Raw genomic sequence first — 18,627 nt, 5'->3', positions numbered from 1 at the left:
CGGAGGCGGCTCCTCGCCCCACACTGCCCGGCTTTGTTGCGGCCGAAGCGGCGGGGCCAGGTGGGAGCCGCGCCCCGGCGCTGGGAGGGGGCTGCAGCCCCTCACCCGCTGCCCTTGCCCCGCAGGTCCTGGCTGCTACCATGAGTGATGGCGAGAGCCGAGAGCCGCGCCCGGCCGGCGGCGAGGTGCGGGTGCCCATCACCGTGCCGCCCCGCCGCCCCGCCGAGCAGCCCCTGGACGATGCAGGCTCCGTTCCCAGCGGTTCTCCCAGCCGCGACCCGCCGCCCGACCTGGCCTCCGAGGAGGAGGAGCAGGTGCCTTACCCGGCGCTGGCACCCACCGCTTTCTTCTGCCTCAAGCAAACCACTCGCCCGCGCAGCTGGTGCCTCAGGCTGGTCTGTAACCCATATCCTTTCCCCGAGGGACACCGCACCCCACACCGTCCCCATCCCACTCCCGGAGCCCCTTCCCGTGCCTGGAGCACTTCACCAGGTTCTGCATCCCAGTGCCCAGGGATGCTTGGAGCCCTGGGGTCCCTGTGGTCCCCTGTCTGCACTGCCCTGATTCCCGTTCCCAGGAGGAGGATGTGGGTCTGCACCCCCTTGCTGCAAGAGTGGGACACGTGGGTGTACATCACTCCCCATGTGCAACCCCCCCCGGGCAGGAACACGGTGAGGTCTCAGCTGTGTACGGGGCAGTGGGATGAGGTGCTCCGGTGTCACAGGGATGGGGACAGTACCGAGCTGCCACCCGCAGAACAGGGAGAAACCCTTCAACTTCACTTCTCTCCCAGTCAGGGTGGGAGGGAGAGAAGTTTATAGGCGACCTTGTATTTATTTGAGACGCGGTGGGGGAATTTCAGACAGGCGCTGACCCTTTTGCTGTTTATATAAGAGCTCGGAGTGCATGTGTGCTTTCTTGTGGCAGAAAAATGGAGCGGGTCGGAGTTTGGGGAGGGCACACGCATTGCTCCTAAAAACTCCCCTTTGCTTTTGTTCTTTTGCAACTTGCAGGCAGGGAAGGAGGAGGGAAAGCAAAGCTCTGCATCTTCCCCCGTCTCCTGTGTCCTTTACCCAGTTTATTAACGTTAAATAAGAAAGAGCAGCCTGTTCCTTTCAGTTGTGACATACGGGAAAATTGAATTTTACCCAAAATGCCTGTGTGAAAGCAGAGAGTTGTCAGTCTGTCTCGGTGATCTTCAGAAGTGAGCTTTTAGCTGTGCTCCGCACGTCAGCTCAGCAGCATTGACATTGTGCAGATAATTAATGCTTTTTACCTCTACCCTGGTACCTGCCTGCAGCTCGCTGCCTGCATCCTGCCGCCGCTATTAAAAGCATTATTTATTAATACCGTTAGTATTGATCTCCTTTCAGTTAACCAAAGAAACCCGTGCGCATCTGAGATCACCGCTTTCCACCGCCGGGTGAGCAGTGTCATTAGGAGGAATTGCACAACCCTCCTCAGGACGTTGCCTTAATCCGTTAGGAAGAGAAATCCTTGGAGGGAAAAGCCCACAGGGTTGTTTTTTTTTTTTTTTATGGCCTTGAGCTTCCCCTTGTTTCAGCTGGGTTCATGTGAAGTTGCGCAGAGAGATTTCTGCTTTATGGTTTTGCAAGAAGGGCCGTGTGTGTATTGAAGGGAGAAGGAAACGAGCAGGAGCTCTGCACGGTGATGCTTCGGCCCTATAGCCATTAAACGTGGAGGATGGTTCTGTAAGTAAAAAAAAAAAAAGTGAAATATCCATTCCATATCCTCACATCTGAGGCAGAGCTGTTCTCACAAAGTAGATCATCTCCTTTCAAAACTTTGGGGACTAAAGGAGGGTGAAGCCTCCCCCCAGGCTTTGGCAACAGCTGGCTCTGGAGCATTGCTCTGGGCTCAGCACTGCTAATGCACAGGTGCTGCCAAATTAACCCACAGCTGATGTGGTGTCACCTCCCAGCCAGCAGCATTCTAGGGAAATGGGCTCAGGTGAACTTGTGTGGGTGAGGCTGTGCTCTTATTGTTGGGCAGAACTTTGTGTCGCAGTATCTTGCCAAAGAATTCACAGGAGAGCAAATTCCTTTGTAAAACTTAACTCGTGTGACATCATATCGGATGGAAATTGTGACGGCTGGTTCATAGCAAGGCTGAAATCTAATAAAAGCTCATAAGCCCCTTCTTCAGCATTACTGCTATCGGAGCTGGCATGTTTTGGCTAGAGCAGACCAACGCTCGTGACAGGGGTCAAGCTCCTGGCTGGGATTTTTCCCCCCCTCTTTTTCCTCCTGCCCACCATTAGTCCCATGTGTTGCAGTGAGAAAGTGTCAGCCCTTAAATTTCTTGGTGAGAGTGCTCGCAGTGCTGCTGGGTGTACTTTTGGAAGCTGTGTGGAGGAGCACAGAGGTGTGCATCGCATTGGGAACTGGGCCTGGGTGCGTGGCGGTGTTGGGCATCTCAGGGATTGGATGCCACTGCTGAGGGCTGGGAAACTTGGAGAGATGGGAGGAGGGCTGAGGTCCCCCCTTAAGGACTGAGGTCCCTGCCAGTGTTGTCTCAGGGGAAGAAAAGTAACTTGAAGCAGAGGTTGGAAGCACCAGGGGGTTTCTGGCCAGCCATGCAGTTGTGGTGACTCTTCCTGCCTATGTAAAAGCGCAGATCTCTCTCTGTTGCGGACAGAAGGGTGTAACTATGGAGTTCTTAGAATCTGTGTCTGAGGTGAGTGCTTCTCTGGGAAGCACTGAACCTTTCTGTAAAGCAGGTGTTCTCCTTCAGTGCTGCTTTTTGTTGTCCTTTGCTCTCTTTGTGATTGGGGATGCTGGGGAAGTTTTCCCTCTGTGCCTCTGATGCCCGTGTCCCCCTGTCCCCGGCTCATGGGGTATTTCACAGTGTGGGGTCCATCGTTTCTATGATGTTGTTATGTTGTTGCTCCAAAACTTGCACGCTGCTATGCAGAAAGCCTTTATTTACCCCTGTGCTACTGAGTTGTCAGTCTGCTCAGCGTGTCTCAAATCCTGTGGGTGCTCCATCCTGCATGATTGGGGTCTGTTTCCATGTAGGCAGCTCTGTGGCATCTTCCTGGGGTGGGCACCGCAGACCTGGGTGCAGGAGCATCCTAAAAGGAAATGCCGTCACAGCACAAAGAGTGCTGCTGAGTGCATCTCCTGGCTTAGGGCAAGCCCTTGTCAATCCCACATCACTTGAACTGCAAAAGCAGCCCAGCCGCTCGGAATATTTGTCGTCAGCAGAGATAGCGCAGACCTGTGCCCTGGAGCAGGTGGAATCCCACGCGGCTCAGCCAGAGGCATGGTTCCCTCTGCAGCTTAAGCAGGAGGGGGCTGCTGCCAGGCTTAGGAGCAGCTAAAAAAAGCCCCTGCCTGGTCCTTGGGGGGACAGGTGGGGCTGGGATCAGCTTACGGGGCCGGGAGCGCGCCGGGCTAGAGGCATGCAGCCACCCCAGGGCTGTGCGTCGGGAGCTGGGGCAGCAGGCAGGAGGTGTGTGGCTGTGGGGTCGGTGACGGTGCTTCGTTTGGAAGTGGAAAAATCTCCCCCCACAAAAAAAAAAACCCACGTATTTATGTATTAACAAAAACACCAAACTTTGCCAACAACTGAAAGCAAAAGATGTGCGCGGAGCGGATTTTCACATACGGGAGCAATAAGCGGAGAGTTGAGACCATAAAAGTTTAATCACAGGAGCGGAACGCCGGGGCTCCGTGGTGCTGAGCGGCTGATTGTTGTCAAACTGTGTTTGTGCGTTGTGTTGTGCAGGCATTGAGCTTTCATAAGCGATGACTGCAGCTCAGGAATCTCCTTCCCAGCTCAGGCTTATCTCCAAACCCTGCTCGAAGCAGGAATCCGTGTGTGTGTGTATATATATATATGATGGGTTGGAGCAAATACACAGCTTGGGTGTAGCTCTTGTGACACAGACAGTGGTCAAAGCTGAGTTCTTTGCTGTCTCGTGTTGTATTGTGTTACCTTCTGTGTTATTACCGACGTTATTTGCTTGTTTTTAAAAGATGTATAATTGGAAGCAAACTTACTTATTTCTCCAGTCCTTGATCTCCTACGTGGGTTTATTTATGGAGGGCTGTGGGTGGGACGTTGTGTACTTTGTGTGCACATTGTGTGGTGCAGAGCAGGATTTGGGCGTTGAGACCCTGCGAGGTCCTTTCCTGGTTATTCCCAAGCTGTCAGCCCACAGCAGCCCCAAGTTATGTATGTATGTATACAGAGCTGATTTATTTTTTTTTTTTCCCTTGAAGGTAGCATTTTGCTGTTGCTAACATTTGGACCATGAAGTGCCGAGTCACGCTGTGTCCATCACCGGGTGTCCCTGCTCCCCATGGGTGCTGGGTGCAGCAGAGCTGTGCTGGGAGGGCAGGGTGCAGCCAGCTCTGTGCATACACTGGGGCCAGAGCAGCAGCAAGGAATGCTACTTGGTGCCCCCTGGCACCTTCCTACGTGCGTGGCTGGGAAATGGGCTGCAATCCGTGCTGGGACCTGCTTTCCATCACAGCCCCAAGTGGCAGCACGGCTTCGATAAGGCTGGAGGAACTTTGCTGCTTTGTTCGTGATTCATAAAAACATTCCTTGATTCATAATAGGTTGAGTTCTATGTGCCTTCGTCGGAAAAAAACCTCCTGTGATTTATGTTCTCAAGTGGTTACAGAGCGTGGCGGTGCCAGCGGGGTTGCTGTGGGACTTGGCTCTGTTCTCCTATTTGGTAGAGCCTCTGCTTGCATCAAACCTGATTTTTTTCCTAGTTTTTATTATATTTTCTGAGGCACAGCTCTTTGCAGCGCTTGCTGGTCTCCCTGACGTCACTTTGGGGCAAACCCAACATTCCCAACAACATCCTGCGTGTTATTCCAAACCATCCCTCAGTGCAGGTGTCTATAAATACACTTGGATGTACTTTGTGCAAAATGATGTATGTGATCCATGCCCGACGCTCTGGTTCACACTGCAGCTCCGTGCTATGGACAGGGCCGAGCTGTTTGTTGGGTGCTGCTGTGGATCCAGCTTCGAGCTGGGGCTTGCAGTTGGTTCATTCCTTATTGCATGAGCAACGTGTGCTGGCTCTGTTCTGCTGCAGTGTTGCAATTTGTGGCTCGGGGCTCTGTGCTGAGCACACGGAGGTGTGGATGCGAGCGGCTCCCGTTGCTTTGGCAAACTTTATTTGCTTGCGTTCTGCTCCGTAACCAGCATGTATCAGATGTGAGGAGCTTTATCAGAGAGCCTTTGCTGCTAATCTGGCTTTATTCAGACCATACCCTGACAAGTGCAGCGGGAGGCTTTGAACTAATCATCGTTTGTCATCTCAGAGTATAAATATTGCTGTTAAAATATTGAAGCGTGCCGTGGAAAAAACCTGTTCCCAAACAGCCATTCTTCTGGCATCATCCGGAGCTGCTGAGCACCCACAGAGTGCAGGGAGAGGTGCAGGTGCAGCACCCGGCAGCATCTCCTGCTGAATGGCAAGCAATTAGGCACGGCGAGGGAGAGAACTTGTGCAAATTGTGACTTGTCTAAAAATACGCTGTATATCCACATGTGTTTTTAGTTCCGCTTATTTTGGCGCTCCGTGTTGGCTCAATACAGCTAATCAAGAGTTTAATCCCGAGCTTCCTGTTTAATGTCAACAGAAACCGTCTCGGTTGGCACCCGAGGTCCGTGCCTCCCTCACCCTGTACTGCACTCCTCAGCTCTTGCTTTTCTCTGTGAAATTGCCCTTTGTTCCCATCTCCCAGCCAAGCTCAGGTGCATGGTTCAGCAGTGGGAGTTCCCATCCCTCGCAAAGTGACTGACATGCAGGTAGAGCCACAGAGCTCCTAGTGCTGGAGCACAATGTTGGGATGGCTGTGATTTCCGGCAGGCACGTGGGGATGCTTGGTTCCTGCTTTCAGGATGGCTTTTGTAACAAGGGAGGTTGGAAAGCTAATTACAGAAATGCTTGCAAAGCAGATGGGGGTTTTCCGTGTTGTCTTGCAGTGAAGGTTGGCGTGTGGAACACCTGTGTGTGCTCAGGAGTGTGAAGAAGGGAAAGCAGATGGGGCTGGTGCTGGTGCCCAGCAATAGAAATGTGAAATTGTGGCTGATGGAATGAAGCTGAATCAGAAGCAGGAGAAAAGAAAAGGGAAAAAAAAACAAAACAAAAAAAACAAAACCAAAACACATCTGGGCAAAGTAGATCAGGAATATAAATAATGAAAATAAAATCAGATTTTTTACTTTAAAAACGTAATGTTTTGTAAGCTGTGTTTGCCCCCCGCCCCTGCTGTGCTGCAGCCACACTGCTGCCATTCCTCACTCCTCACGCTGCCATCAGCAGAGCCACATCCACCAGCCTCGGGTTGGATAGTGGGAGTAATTTCTTCTCCAAAAGGACAGTTGGGCACTGGCACTGCTGCTCCATCCCTGGAGGTGTTAAGAACTATGAGATGTGGCACTGAGGAATGTGATCGGTGGGCATGGTGGGGTGGGTTGGGCATCTCAAAGGACTTTTCCAGCTTCAGTGGTTCTGTAATTCATCCCTATTGCATTTGTGCTTTAGTTACAGGCTATGCATGCAGTGACTCAGAGTACAAATCTGTCTCAATATTGTCCCAAGTCAGGTATGTCTGAGCAGGTTTGATTACAGATGCACTTAGAAAACAACTGCTCACCCATTTCCTCCTCATTTCTTAACCTCCTTAGTGCTCCTACAAGAGCTGGGTGGTTCAGAAATTAACTGTGCATCTGCACACGACTTGCTATACCCATAGCTCACTGCAGGCAATCATTACGATTCTTTCAGTGTGTTTGTGTGTGCTTTCCCTTTTCTATTAATTTTTAAAAATTTATTCCATGTTGGATATTTCCTACTGAGAGAGACGCTGACTTGTTGCAGTAGATATTAATAAACATTTCTTGTAAACTGTAGCTTTTTCACAAGCACTACTTTTTATTTTCAGGCCGTAATTTATAATGCTTCAGAGCAATTCATTTGCTGCTTTTTGAGGCCCTTAGAAGCTGCATCCCAGACTGCGCTTTGTGAGGTTCTTTGGTTGCCTTCAGAGTTCTCACCTCTCAGATTTGGTGGGAACCAATGAATGCAATTTCAGTTTGCAGTTTTGTTACAAGTTGGCCTGATGCAATGAGACCACGTCTTTTTCCCAGCATGTCTCCATGCCGGATCCACCATTCACTGAAACAGGAGGCACTGTGTTTGCCCTATCTCTCGAGACATTCAAGGCCATGGATGGACTCTGGGCAGCCTGGTCTGGTGGGAGGCAGCCAACCCATGGCAGGGGGGTTGAAACTGGGTGGTCTTTGAGGTCCTCTCCATCATAAACCATGCTATCCAGTTGAACTCTGCTGATTAACGGGAGCAAAAATCCTGAGCTCAGAGTCAGTGCTATTTCCTCATGTTGTGGAAGAGTTTTAGGCAGTCTGGGGCTTCTCTGCCTCTAGACCTTTTCCTAATTACCATCTAGCTGTCTCTGAGATGTTCTACTGTATTTTGGTGTGTTTTCTTAAATAGAAAAGCAGGTTTAAGTTTATAATTCAGCTTAAGCTCTGAGCAGCACCTTCCTAGAGCCGCTCAGGTTGCAGCCAGCCCCAGTTTACCTTTTCCTTGGCTTTTGTCACCCACATTTTTAGTTTGGAGCTAGCAGCATCCACCCACCTTACTGGGAAGGAAAAGATGAGATTTATCCGATGGTCTCTGCCTAAATGACATGTTTGGAGTAACTCCATTAGAGCAACCAGGATCACATTAGTTTACAGTGAATGAACTCTGAATCATGTTTCTGTGTTGGTTGGTTGTTTTAAATTGCTTTTACAGACAGGGAGCACTGTGAGTGCCCACTGACAGAGCTGCGATTAGTTTTCCCTGGATTATGCACAGAGCTCAAGATCTTGTGCCCATGCAAATGAGGAAGAGACGCAATACAGCCCCAGCCCCACGTCTGCATGCCACAAACACATGGTGGGCTGCATTCTTACCCACGTTCCTCCCTGAATTCGACCCTCCTGGGCCCCCAAACCATACCGCAGCAACCTCTGCCATTAGCATTAAAGCTCATGCAAGAAATATGTTACCTCTATTTGCACAGATGTTTTAAGAGAACTTGAGCTCAGATTTTGTCCTTAATTCTTAAGGTAGCATCTGGCGTTCATATCCAATCCGTTAATCCTACTGGTGAAGCAGCGCTGTGATTTTAAATGAGATATACCTTTAAGTGAATGTTTAGCTTTTGGGATGGTGGGAAAGTTATGATGTGATCTCCCGTAATAGTTAATCCTAAGATTTCAGAAGGCCTAAAGTCACTGGGATGCATGCTGGATTTTTGAACCAGCGATCGGGAGCCACTGGGCTGCATAGAGGGGGAACTGGGAGAGAACTGGGGCTGAGGTGCATGGGGCGGTCACTCAGAGCTGGGTGGGAGTCAGAGCTCTGATGGGATGCAGCTGTAAGAGACCATTTTTCTCTTTCTTCCCCATAATAAAAATCTGCACTGAGCCCTGTACCAGGCGGGCTAGTTTTGGCAATGGATTAAATGCACGGATTCAGGATCTAACGATGCCAGTTTCAATTGACAGATGGAAATGGTGCACTTTCACAATGCTACCAGTACCTTGCCGTTACTGCTCAGCAGCTGGGCCTCTGGAAGGCATCCGGAGATATAAGAGAACTCTGTGTGCACATCTCTGTGTCATGGTTCCTTCAGGCAGTGAGTTCAGGCTGGGCACTGCTCAGCGCCTGCTGCTCCCATCCTTGTCCTGCAAAGCAGGAGAAGGGCTTGCCAGATTTTCTAAGATTCCACAAACCTTGCTGCAGGAAGTCAGCCAGAAAGGATGGGACGTGGTGGTTGGGACATCTGTTGTGTTCCAAAAGGCTGGAGAGTGCCATGAGCTGTGGGTGTTACAAGCAGGGATGCCTTGGGACTGGGTGTCCCCTGGGACCATTGGCATACCCAACTCTTCGGTTCCCCTCCAGTGCCCACGTTTCTTGTGATTTGCTGTTGTTCTGATGCAAGGGCTTAAGCCCTCTGAGATTTGTGTTGGAAAAGCAGCGATTTGCACAGAACTCTTGTCTCAGAGGAGCTGCAGCCCAGGTTTCTTCTTGACGTGGCTTAGGAGAGGAAGCAGCAAGTGATACCTCCCTTGTTGGCGATGGCAGATGTGGGGAAGGATGAAGAGCTCACCAGGAAACAAAGCAAACTGCAGCATTTGGTACCGCGGATGGGAATTCTTTGGGCTCAGTTTTCAGGCACAGATGGTGGAAAAGCAGAGGGACAGACAAAAGCAATGTGTGTGTGCATGTGTAACACATATCTGTATGATACGTACATGATACTTATCTGTCTGTACCTATGCTTTTGTTCCTAGCGGAGTAGACTTTGCATTACTTATTTATTTACTTGTTGTAAAGGAATGGAAGCCCTTCTTGTGCAGCTTGATAGCAATCAAGCTTATTCCTTGGTTTGTCCATGAAGATGTATTCAGATGGGTTTGGAGGTGTTAACAGAAATCCTGGAGTGAAATAATGAATCTGCAAGAGCTTTGTCATTGACTTTGGTTCACCACCAGAGAAGAAGCTCAGAGAAGGTTCAGCAAGAGACAATGGGTTGGCTTTGGAAGAGAAAACAAGACTTTATTCTTCTTCTTTGGCCCCATGTTCTGGATAGGTAATTCCAATGCCAGCAAGGCGAATGGATCCAGGAGCAGGATTTAGCCCTAAACACACTGTGTATCCCCAGCCTCTTATTACCAAGCCCTTTTGTAAGTGTGTTTGTGCGGAGCCTGTAATGGTATAATGTACACTGTAATTTTGTTGTTAAATCTGAGCCACTTTGGCATGGTGGGGACTAGACAGCTTATAGTGATCGGAACATTAGGGCTTATTGAATTTCATAGCCTGGGGGACTGAACCGCACAGAGCAACTCTTGTAGGGGAAAAAAAAAAATAATACCCCATCTATTTCTCCTGAATTTCTTTTCTGGATTGATTATTTTTCTCATTTTACGGACTCGGACTTCTGGGCACAGAGGGTTGGGAGAGATGCCAGTGGTGGGAAACAAACCCTGGGATGGTGGTGTCCTATGAAGTAGGCTCTCAGGGAAGGAGGTTTGGATCCATTCCCAAAGGCACTGGGAAACGCCACGTCTATAAGTCTTCTGGGGTTTCCTTCACCTCCCTTCCCAGTAGAGACTTCAGTTTCATCTCTCTCAATACTGGCAATGAAAGAGAAGGGAGAAGGGCTTTCTGGTTCTGATGTGGTTGCAGCATTTTCCTTTTATCGTTAATCTCAAATGTTGTTTCTGCAATTCCAGGCATACACCTGTGCCGTAACCACTTCTGCCATGCTCACAGCCTGCTTAGACTGGGAGAAACTTGGTCATTGAGGGCCAGTGTTGCAGGAAAGGACAGGTTTTCATTACTGGGGACTTAGCTAGATGCTCATCTCGCATGCTATGGAGTAGCTCCATTTTTCTGATCCTGTCTGAGTGTTTCTCGCATTTATGAAATGGCTCCATCCCCAACCCACAGCTCCACACACCCATTAAGATGAGCTGAAATCTTACTGTACTGCTAGAGCAGGGCTTGCCTGGAAAAAATCAATGCTTGGCCATAGCCGAGGGAGGGTCTTCTTAAGGCTGTATTTAGTCTGTTTTTACATTTAAAAAAAAAAAAAAAAAATTAAACACATATCTTATTGAAATTTCCCAGGCCCTGCTGAGTCATGGCTGTTTTCTTGGTGCTCTGTTGAGTTTTTGACAGGCACCTACCAGGCTTTCCTGTGTATGTTTGTCAGGGAATGGAGCTCGCCGAGCTGCTTCTCATGTGCACAGGCAATCAATTATGGAGCCCATTTGCTGTTGTGTTATTAATATTTACAGAGCAGCACTTGCATTATAAGAGCAGATCATGTGCTTGGAAAGCTTCGGGGAAGAAAGGTCATCATCTTGCAGAAAGAAAGAAAGGAACCAAAGCCAAGAAGCAAGAGGGTGACATGCAAGGGGCCAGCAGCTGAGGTATGAGACACAGGTTGACAGTCAAGGCTGAGGCTGGGGCTGTAATTCTTCCTGTGAAGCATCACCAAAATAATTTATATCCCTGTGAGCAGTACAAAACTTCTTCTGAGAAATGGGTTCTAGAGGTGAGTAGCAATTTATGAAGCTATGCACTGCATATGGTTAGTGCTCTCCAAATGCTCCAGAACCTCTGATTACCCCGGTGTTGGCTTGAGGAGGATGGGCAGAGCTTGGGGATGATGGAAAGGGAATAACTTAAGCTAAATCATAGAAACCTTTGGGTGTTATGTGGTCATTGCAAATCTTGTCTTGCTGTGAGCTTTTCTAATATTTTCCTGTTGCTGCGTATCTGAGACCAGTGGGTTCCATGTGCAGGGAGCTTCCACTATATAGTCCTCTATTGCACTTGTGCATTCCCACAGTCCCATTGCAACCTAGCAGAACTGCTCATTTTGGTAAGGGCTGTAGAGTTTGCCCTTACGCAAGACAAGAGGCATCAGTTAGGCAAAATCAATCCCCTGCCTGCTTCATATCATTTTGTCCTGATAAGCTGTCACTTTGGCTCTTAACACTGCATTTGAAAGCACATCTCTGCTCTCCAGGATGGGTCAATGTCAGCAGCAGTATCAGCTGAAGGATGGATTTAAGCCTCCAGCTCGTCACAAGAAAGGGGAGCGACATCTGAGACATCACTTCTTGGCAGCCTCTGGTCTTTCACAGGTTGGAGAGAAATTTGGTAGGCTAAAATATCCCTGAGCCAGTGCAGTTTAATGGCACTAATAGTGACTGTGACGATGAGGAGCTGGAAGTGTGTGAAGGAGGCTCCGTGTCACCCCATGGCCGTACTTGGGGATGCACCAAAGCACACAGGTCCTTGGATGTCATGTCGGGGGGTCACATAAGGACCGAGTTCAGCTGACCTTAACCCTGCGTTTCCTGGCTCTGTCTGATGTAAGCCAGACTTATTGCCTTGTTTGCACACTGGCTTTGCGGCGGGGGTGATGGATTGCAGTGTGAGCTTTACCACCCTTCATCGCTGCTTCCTGTGCTCTTTTGGCCCGTTATGTTCAGTTCAGTCAGAGTTTATTATAAATAACTTCAGATAGCTGAAATATCCCGGGCTCGCTTCTTTTTTTTTTCTTGGCAGTTGCAGAGCATGAATCGGCTTTGAGGCAATTGAGGTATTTTAACGTAACATTTACAGCCCCTATCTATACAAAATGTGACTTGTGTTTATAGAAGTGTGCCTTTAACAGTCTCTTATCAAAACATATGGGACTCTACGGTTGGATGCTGGGGTTCCTCTAAAGCATTCCCCAGACAACACAGTTCCACATTACATTGTCTTATGATGTCTGGAGACTTAACCGAGTCTGTTGTTCTGCAAATACAGTTGTGTGTCTTTCTGTCTGGCCCATGATGCTCGCCTCTCCTCCTCTGAGCTCCCTTATCGCCGAGTCCCCCCTCGCCCCTCTGTGTCCTTGGCAGCCAAGGCAATGTCACAACACAGAAAAGCACATCGTGCAAAATAGGATAAGGTATCAGCAAAATGGAGCGACAGGCTGACATCACGCTATGTCTGGGAGCAGGAGGTGGTGAATAAGCCCCGAGAAATGACGTTTGCATTTTTCCCTGCTGCAGATCTCACAGATGTCTTGTACCAGGTTGACTGCTCCTTATTTACATGGCCAGAGGCTGGGGTCAGGCTGGGCTGTGGGTCACCAGACTGTAAAACAGGGAGACCTATCCTCCCTGAAAGACATCAAAAGGAATGCGTTTGGCCCAATGAGTGTGTCCTCATCCAGTCCCATGTTGGACACTCCAGGTTTTATGCAGCATCAGAGGGCTTTTAGTGCAGTCTGTTACCATTCGTTGTTTCATAGCAAGAGGACGGGATGTCCACTGGATGCCCTCTGCATTGTAACACCCAGACCAGCATCTTTAAAGAGTTGTACTGTTGTGTTGCATTTAATAGGGCTGCCAAGAAGAACAAGATCTATTGGGCTCTCGTCCTGCAGTGTTGTTTTCTTTGGTACATTGTGACACGTTGCCCTTGCTGGAGAGCTGGAGAGCCTTCCAAAAGCTTCACTTTCTCATTCAGAGCCTGTCCAAGCTTCTATCCTGAGCTGCTGTAGTCTGTAAATTGGAAAGAAAGTTTGAGCAAAAATTGGCCTTCCTGTGGAAGCTCTTGTTCTCTCCAGCCCATAAATTTTAATGGGAATTGGGGATGCTGAATCCCTAGGTGGCTATGCAAATCTCAGCCTCTTCTGAACTGAATCACAAGTACTCAAGCCTAAAGTTCTTTCTTATCCTGGTGTCGGGGTTGAACCTTGATGCTTGAGTTTGTATCTTATGGCAATTTGTGAGAATTGATCAATTTATCTCGAGACGTTGTTTGCAGAGGCTCTGGTGAGTTGAGGAGGATAATGCTTTATGTCTGAGCAGCATTGTCTAAATTAAGTAATGAAGTCGTCTGTCTATGGGCAGTCTGGTTTGCCTTTCTGATGGCTGTAGATGCTTTGATTTATGCAAGTTCACAGACTGGTAGCCTAGGCCTTGCTGCAGCTGTCAGGTGGAAGGGAGCCTTTAGGAGGTATGAGAGTGGGTGACCCTATTGAGCCTCCCCTTGTGAACCCACGCTGCAGCTGGCAGCCTGTGGGACTGATGTCTCCATGCAGCCCCGTTGGGTTTTGGTAACCCTATAGCAGTGAAGCAGGGAGACACTGGCTTGTTTTTGGCATTTCAAAAATAGAGTACCACAGCTCATGTGCTTGCTCAATGTCCCAGCATCTCCTGGAGCCTACCTTGCTCTTGGATCTCCTGCCAGCACTGGGCCTGGGTAACCTCCCCCTGATCTTGATGCTGCCTGGTGTCTTTTGGTTGCAGTAACACCCCAGCTGTCGTGTGGTTGTCTGTGGGGGCCGGTGAGCCCCTGCTCTTTGAGTCTCATCCAGCAGGGAGGTGACTTCACGCTCACATCCCCTGCCTGCACGGTGACAGCTTCTTGGGAGCCATCTGTCCACTAGATGTCAAACCTCTGCTGCAGAAGGGGTGCTCCAGCATGCGGGGAGGTTTCAAACACCGATGACATGTAGGGAGCAAAAATGGGATTTAAAGTCTGACATGGGCAGACGTCCACCGATGACCTCACTGCCCATCTGGGGAGCGTGCAGGGTTTCAGCTGGCTTTTCCTGCTGACATATTTCAGGTTAAAGCAGGGTGGGAAAGGACTGCTTGTTTTTTATTTTTTCCCCCTTTTTTTTTTCTTTCTTTTTTTTTTTCTTTCTGGAAGCGTATGAATTATTTCAAGTGAAGTATTTCAAGGGTTCAGTTCTCCTGCCGATGAAGGCTTCAGACTGAAGGGGCTTCCAGATTCAGAAGTAAACCTACAGGGATCCACTTCTTTCTTATCTTTCTTTTATACCCTTGTTAGTTTGTTGTTTTTTAAATGGGAAACACCTGCTTTAACACAAATAGCTGTTGATCGTCATGAGCATAACTCCCTTGAGCTGTTGCTGGACATGGATGAGGCTGGAGCACAGTCAGAACCTCTGCTCTCACGCAGAGTGGATGTCTCCAGAGCTGTCACTTGCTCCAATTTTACTTATTATCAACTTAAAGCAGGAATTTGGTGTTTCTTTTGTCTTGGATCTTATCGTTTCACTTTCATTTGGTTTTCATATTCTTTTTTCTCTGCTTCTTTGCTCCTGCCTGCTACCAAAGACAGGACATAGACGAATTTCTGCTGGTGCCAGGTATGCAGGCATGGGTAGAGGTTGGAGCATTGTGTATGTTCCCCAGAGTGTGCCTATCCCCTAATGGCCTGGCTGGGCCCCATGTTTGGGTGCCCCAAAGGAAGGGAGAGTTCTTCTGCAAAACAGCAGACAGTCCAAAGTCTGCCATGACCCCATCACGCCAAAAGCCAAACGCATCTAGCCCTTGGCAAGTGCTGCTCAACTTGTCTCACAATTCACATCAATCGTGGTCTCCTTCTGTCTTAATTAAGCAAAACATATCTATGCTTGTGTGTTCCTCAGTGAAAAGCACACGCAAGATTCCTGTTTGGGATTGTTTTTAGTCTCTGAAATTATTCATGAGGCTGCTTTTCCTGATTTATGACAGCACCCAGCACATCGTCATGTAAATGACTTTTAAATGGAATGTTTCAGCAGTTTTATAAGAATTCCTCATGTGAGGGGAAAATAAACAGTTTGTCATTTACCAGACTGTATTTGATTATTAGATTTGTTACTATAAACAGCAGGCTACGCTTCCTTAAGCTGAAGCTGCCGGAGATGTATGACTTCTGAGGGACATACTGTTAAATAAAAGCAAACCTGATGTGAGAAATCAGCACGGGACTGATCAGCCCCATTCCTCACTGGCCAGATACACAAGTCTTGGCCAGAAATGAATATCTGATGCTGGGATTAACGGGACTCTAGATTTTTATGTCTCATTTGAAGAGCTATGAAAGGTGGTGGACACGAGTTGGGTGTCCTGAGTACATGGTGGAGCTCCAGGCTGTGCTGTAAGGTCAGAATACTTGTGTGATGTTCGAAGAAATTAATGCAAAGAGGCGAGCATGGCAAGAAAAGTGCAGTATGGTAAAACCTCACCATTCTGTGAGGGGATGGGATGGGCAGAGCATTTTATATGCAGGCAGTGGCATGGAGGGACCTTCTTGCTGAGTGGAAATGCAACCATGCAAATTCACCAATATGTTGCTAAAGGGATGTAGAATGCCTCTCAGGCCCATGGGGATTGGGTTAGAGAGGAAAACCTTAAACCAACAACTGCATGGCGGGTTAGGAGCTTCATGCAGAACTCATCTTTTTCCCTCAAGCTAGAACGTACCCTGCATGGTAAGGAGTTTTGTGTAAAACTATGATTTGGAGGAACATGGGGGCTTTAAGGACTGAAAAGAGCATTTGGGAAGTGACAGGACCTAGCTGTGGGGCTGGTTGTGTTGTAGGTGACAGTGTGCACAGGGATGCCTGGTGCCTTTGGGCCTTGTGCCTGCAATCGATGACTTCGTCCTTTGCCACAGCACCAGGTCTGCATACCCATGTGTGATGTTGGCATCTCCAGTGCACTTGGAAATGACTCAAGCACCAGGACAGACACAAAACTGGTGACACATCCCTCTCACTAGGCTCCAGGCAACTCCATGAGCCCATCCCTGCTGCGACACACGGGGAGCCAGGAAATGTGGGGGATGCGAGTTACAGACAGAAATGAGCAGGGAGCAAAATCAACCATGAAATTGGTAATTTTAGGAGCTCCACGAGGGAAGAAAATGCTTGTTGTTAGACACCATGTAATTGCATCGCGGTGCCCTTGGTTACAGGAACCAGACAGCATCAGTTTGCTTAGGAGTCCTCACGCCTCCTGAAACCCATCTGCAACAAACGTGGGAAATCAAGGATGGAGGGAAAAGATGTCATTGTGACATGGACCAAGTTGTGCACTTGGATGTTTGGGTCCCTAGTGGGTATGGCTCATGCTTGCAAAGGCTGCCCCTGACCTGGCTGAATTACTTTGGGCTACGTGGTGGAGGAGATGCGCCTATGTCTTATAGCATGACCCTATGGCATGAGCAGTTCTTACCTAGCTCCTACTCCTCCTCTCTTGCACATTGGTGCACGATTTCCTCAATTGAACTGTGTGGTTTCAGATGCTCCTGGGGCTGGTTTGTGGTTGGTCAGGATCACAGTTCTGTAGCAGTTTGGTCTTCAGAGGTTGAACCGCAGTGTGAACCAAACGTAAACCATAGTGTTAGGGGTTAAAACCTGTTGTATGGTTAAAATCTGAGACACGAGGAATAGATAAAGGTTGGATTTTAGGAAACGTTTATTCTCTGTAAGAATGGTGATGCATCAGCATAGGCTGCCCAGGAAAATGGTGAAATCATTGTCCCTGGAGGTATTCAAGAACTGTGGAGATGTGGCCCTTAGGGATGTGGTCAGTGGGGATGGGTTGGAGTTGGACTTGGTGTTCTGAGAGATCTTCTCCAGCCTTACTGGCTCTACGGTTCTCTATAATAAAGGGGTGAATGGTCTGAGAGGTTGTGGTGGTGCGTGAGTGGACAGTGTTTGTAGGGAGAGGCTTTGGGCATGAGTCCCCAGTCCATTGCAGCAGGGTTGGCTGTGATCCTTCACATCCTCTCAGCAGTGCTAAGGTTGGCAAGGGTGAGAGCCAGGGAGGGCATGGGGAGCTCGTGCTTCATCTGTCACGGGAATTTAACTGGAATTAGCGTCTGAGCCGAGTGCTGTGGTGTCAGCTATAAATCCTGCCGGGAATATGGTGTACGTCTGGTTGAGCTGTCATGGGGCTGGGCCCCTTGCAGGGGATGATGAGCTGCAGGACAGCCCTGGGAGGAGCTCCCTGTCGCGAAACCACGTGTGTTGCTGAGTTTTGGCAGTTCCCAAGTCTGCAGCCCAGGCACCTGCAGCTGGGGGCCATGGAAAGCAGCAGGAGTGGGGACCTGGTGCCACCACAGGGCTTCAGATGGGATTTTTTTCATTCACTTATAGTTATTTCTCTCAGTGCTGAGCTCAGGAGCTGTCCTTTGCCGACACTGGGCCTAGTGCCAGCCCATACGCAAGTTTGGGTCTACCCACTCACTGGCACCCTTCTGCTCAAGGGTTACAGATTGTGATTTTTATATGCAAACTTGTTTTGCTGACTCTTTTTATTTATCCCTGAAAAATGAATGCTACCTGGGTTGTAAAAACAAAAATCTGCCCTTTGCTTTCCAACCAGCACGAGGCCATTGATGGGAGGGAGGCAGGCAGGCAGGCAGGCATGGGTGGTGACTGCCAGTGGGATGGATGCACTCCATCCCCAGCACTCCATGTGCCTGGTGGCCACCAGCCCAGGTCCAGGGAGATTTCCTGCCATGGCACGCACTCTCTGGATGGGTTTTGTTGTCTCCAGCCTTTCGAGCTGATCTCATGGTGGTAGGGCAGTGCCAGGAGGAAGCTGCTTGCTGCTGTGGAGGTCCCAGGGCTGCCTTCGCCCTGCCCTCCTCCTGTGCCCATCACTGCTCTTCTCACCATAGGCAACTGTTTCTTTATTCTTTCTGCCTGCTGAAAAGGCCTTTACCTCCCCTTGCTCCTCAAGTGAGTCTTTTCCTGAACACTTTTTTTTTCTTTCTCATTTTTTTCAACAAAAGTGATTTTTCACCTTTTGCCGAGGAAAATGTCATGCCATTCTTTTTTACAAAAAAAAGGGTTTTCTTCCTGCTTTTACCAATAAAACAGCACATCCCTGCGTCTTCACCCTTCCAAAAACTTCTTGTAGAGCTGTGCTGAAACTGATTGCAGGTTTAGGTGTATCTCCACAAGGGCTCCATGTTGGGTCTGTGGGGCAGGGACATCCCAATTTGGTTCTATGCAGAGCCGCTATCCATAGCAGCCCATCGAAGGGGACTATTCTATGTGTGTTTAAGACATTAGCATTATAATCCCAATAATGCTCTCTTTAGGCTTAGTTCAATTCAGTGTGCTTGTGGCTTTGGGACTATGAGATGAACAGGCTTTGATAACTGATGGAGCTGTGGGTGTCCCTCTTATTGCAAGGAGTTGGACCAGATGGCTTTTAAAGGTCCCTTCCAACTCA

General features: G+C 48.9%; 1 protein-coding gene across 4 annotated transcripts in view; it reads left to right on the top strand.

The window, feature by feature from the left end:
• The window catches only part of CACNA1H (calcium voltage-gated channel subunit alpha1 H), a 202,495-nt gene that overhangs the window by 523 nt on the left and 183,345 nt on the right, over nt 1–18,627 (top strand). For all 4 annotated transcript variants that reach the window (XM_085237781.1, XM_085237778.1, XM_085237779.1 and 1 more), the window contains exon 2: nt 126–406. In XM_085237781.1, the coding sequence (XP_085093907.1) occupies nt 141–406 (266 nt within the window). In that variant the 5' untranslated portion in view covers nt 126–140. The remainder of the gene's footprint in view (nt 1–125; nt 407–18,627) is intronic.

This window comes from Meleagris gallopavo, chromosome 16 (genome assembly GCF_905368555.1).
Source record: "Meleagris gallopavo chromosome 16, MGAL_WU_HG_1.1, whole genome shotgun sequence".
In the NCBI taxonomy this organism is placed as follows: domain Eukaryota; kingdom Metazoa; phylum Chordata; class Aves; order Galliformes; family Phasianidae; genus Meleagris; species Meleagris gallopavo.
The sequence above is the reverse complement of the archived record's forward strand: the minus strand, read 5'-3'. Positions and strand labels throughout refer to the sequence as shown.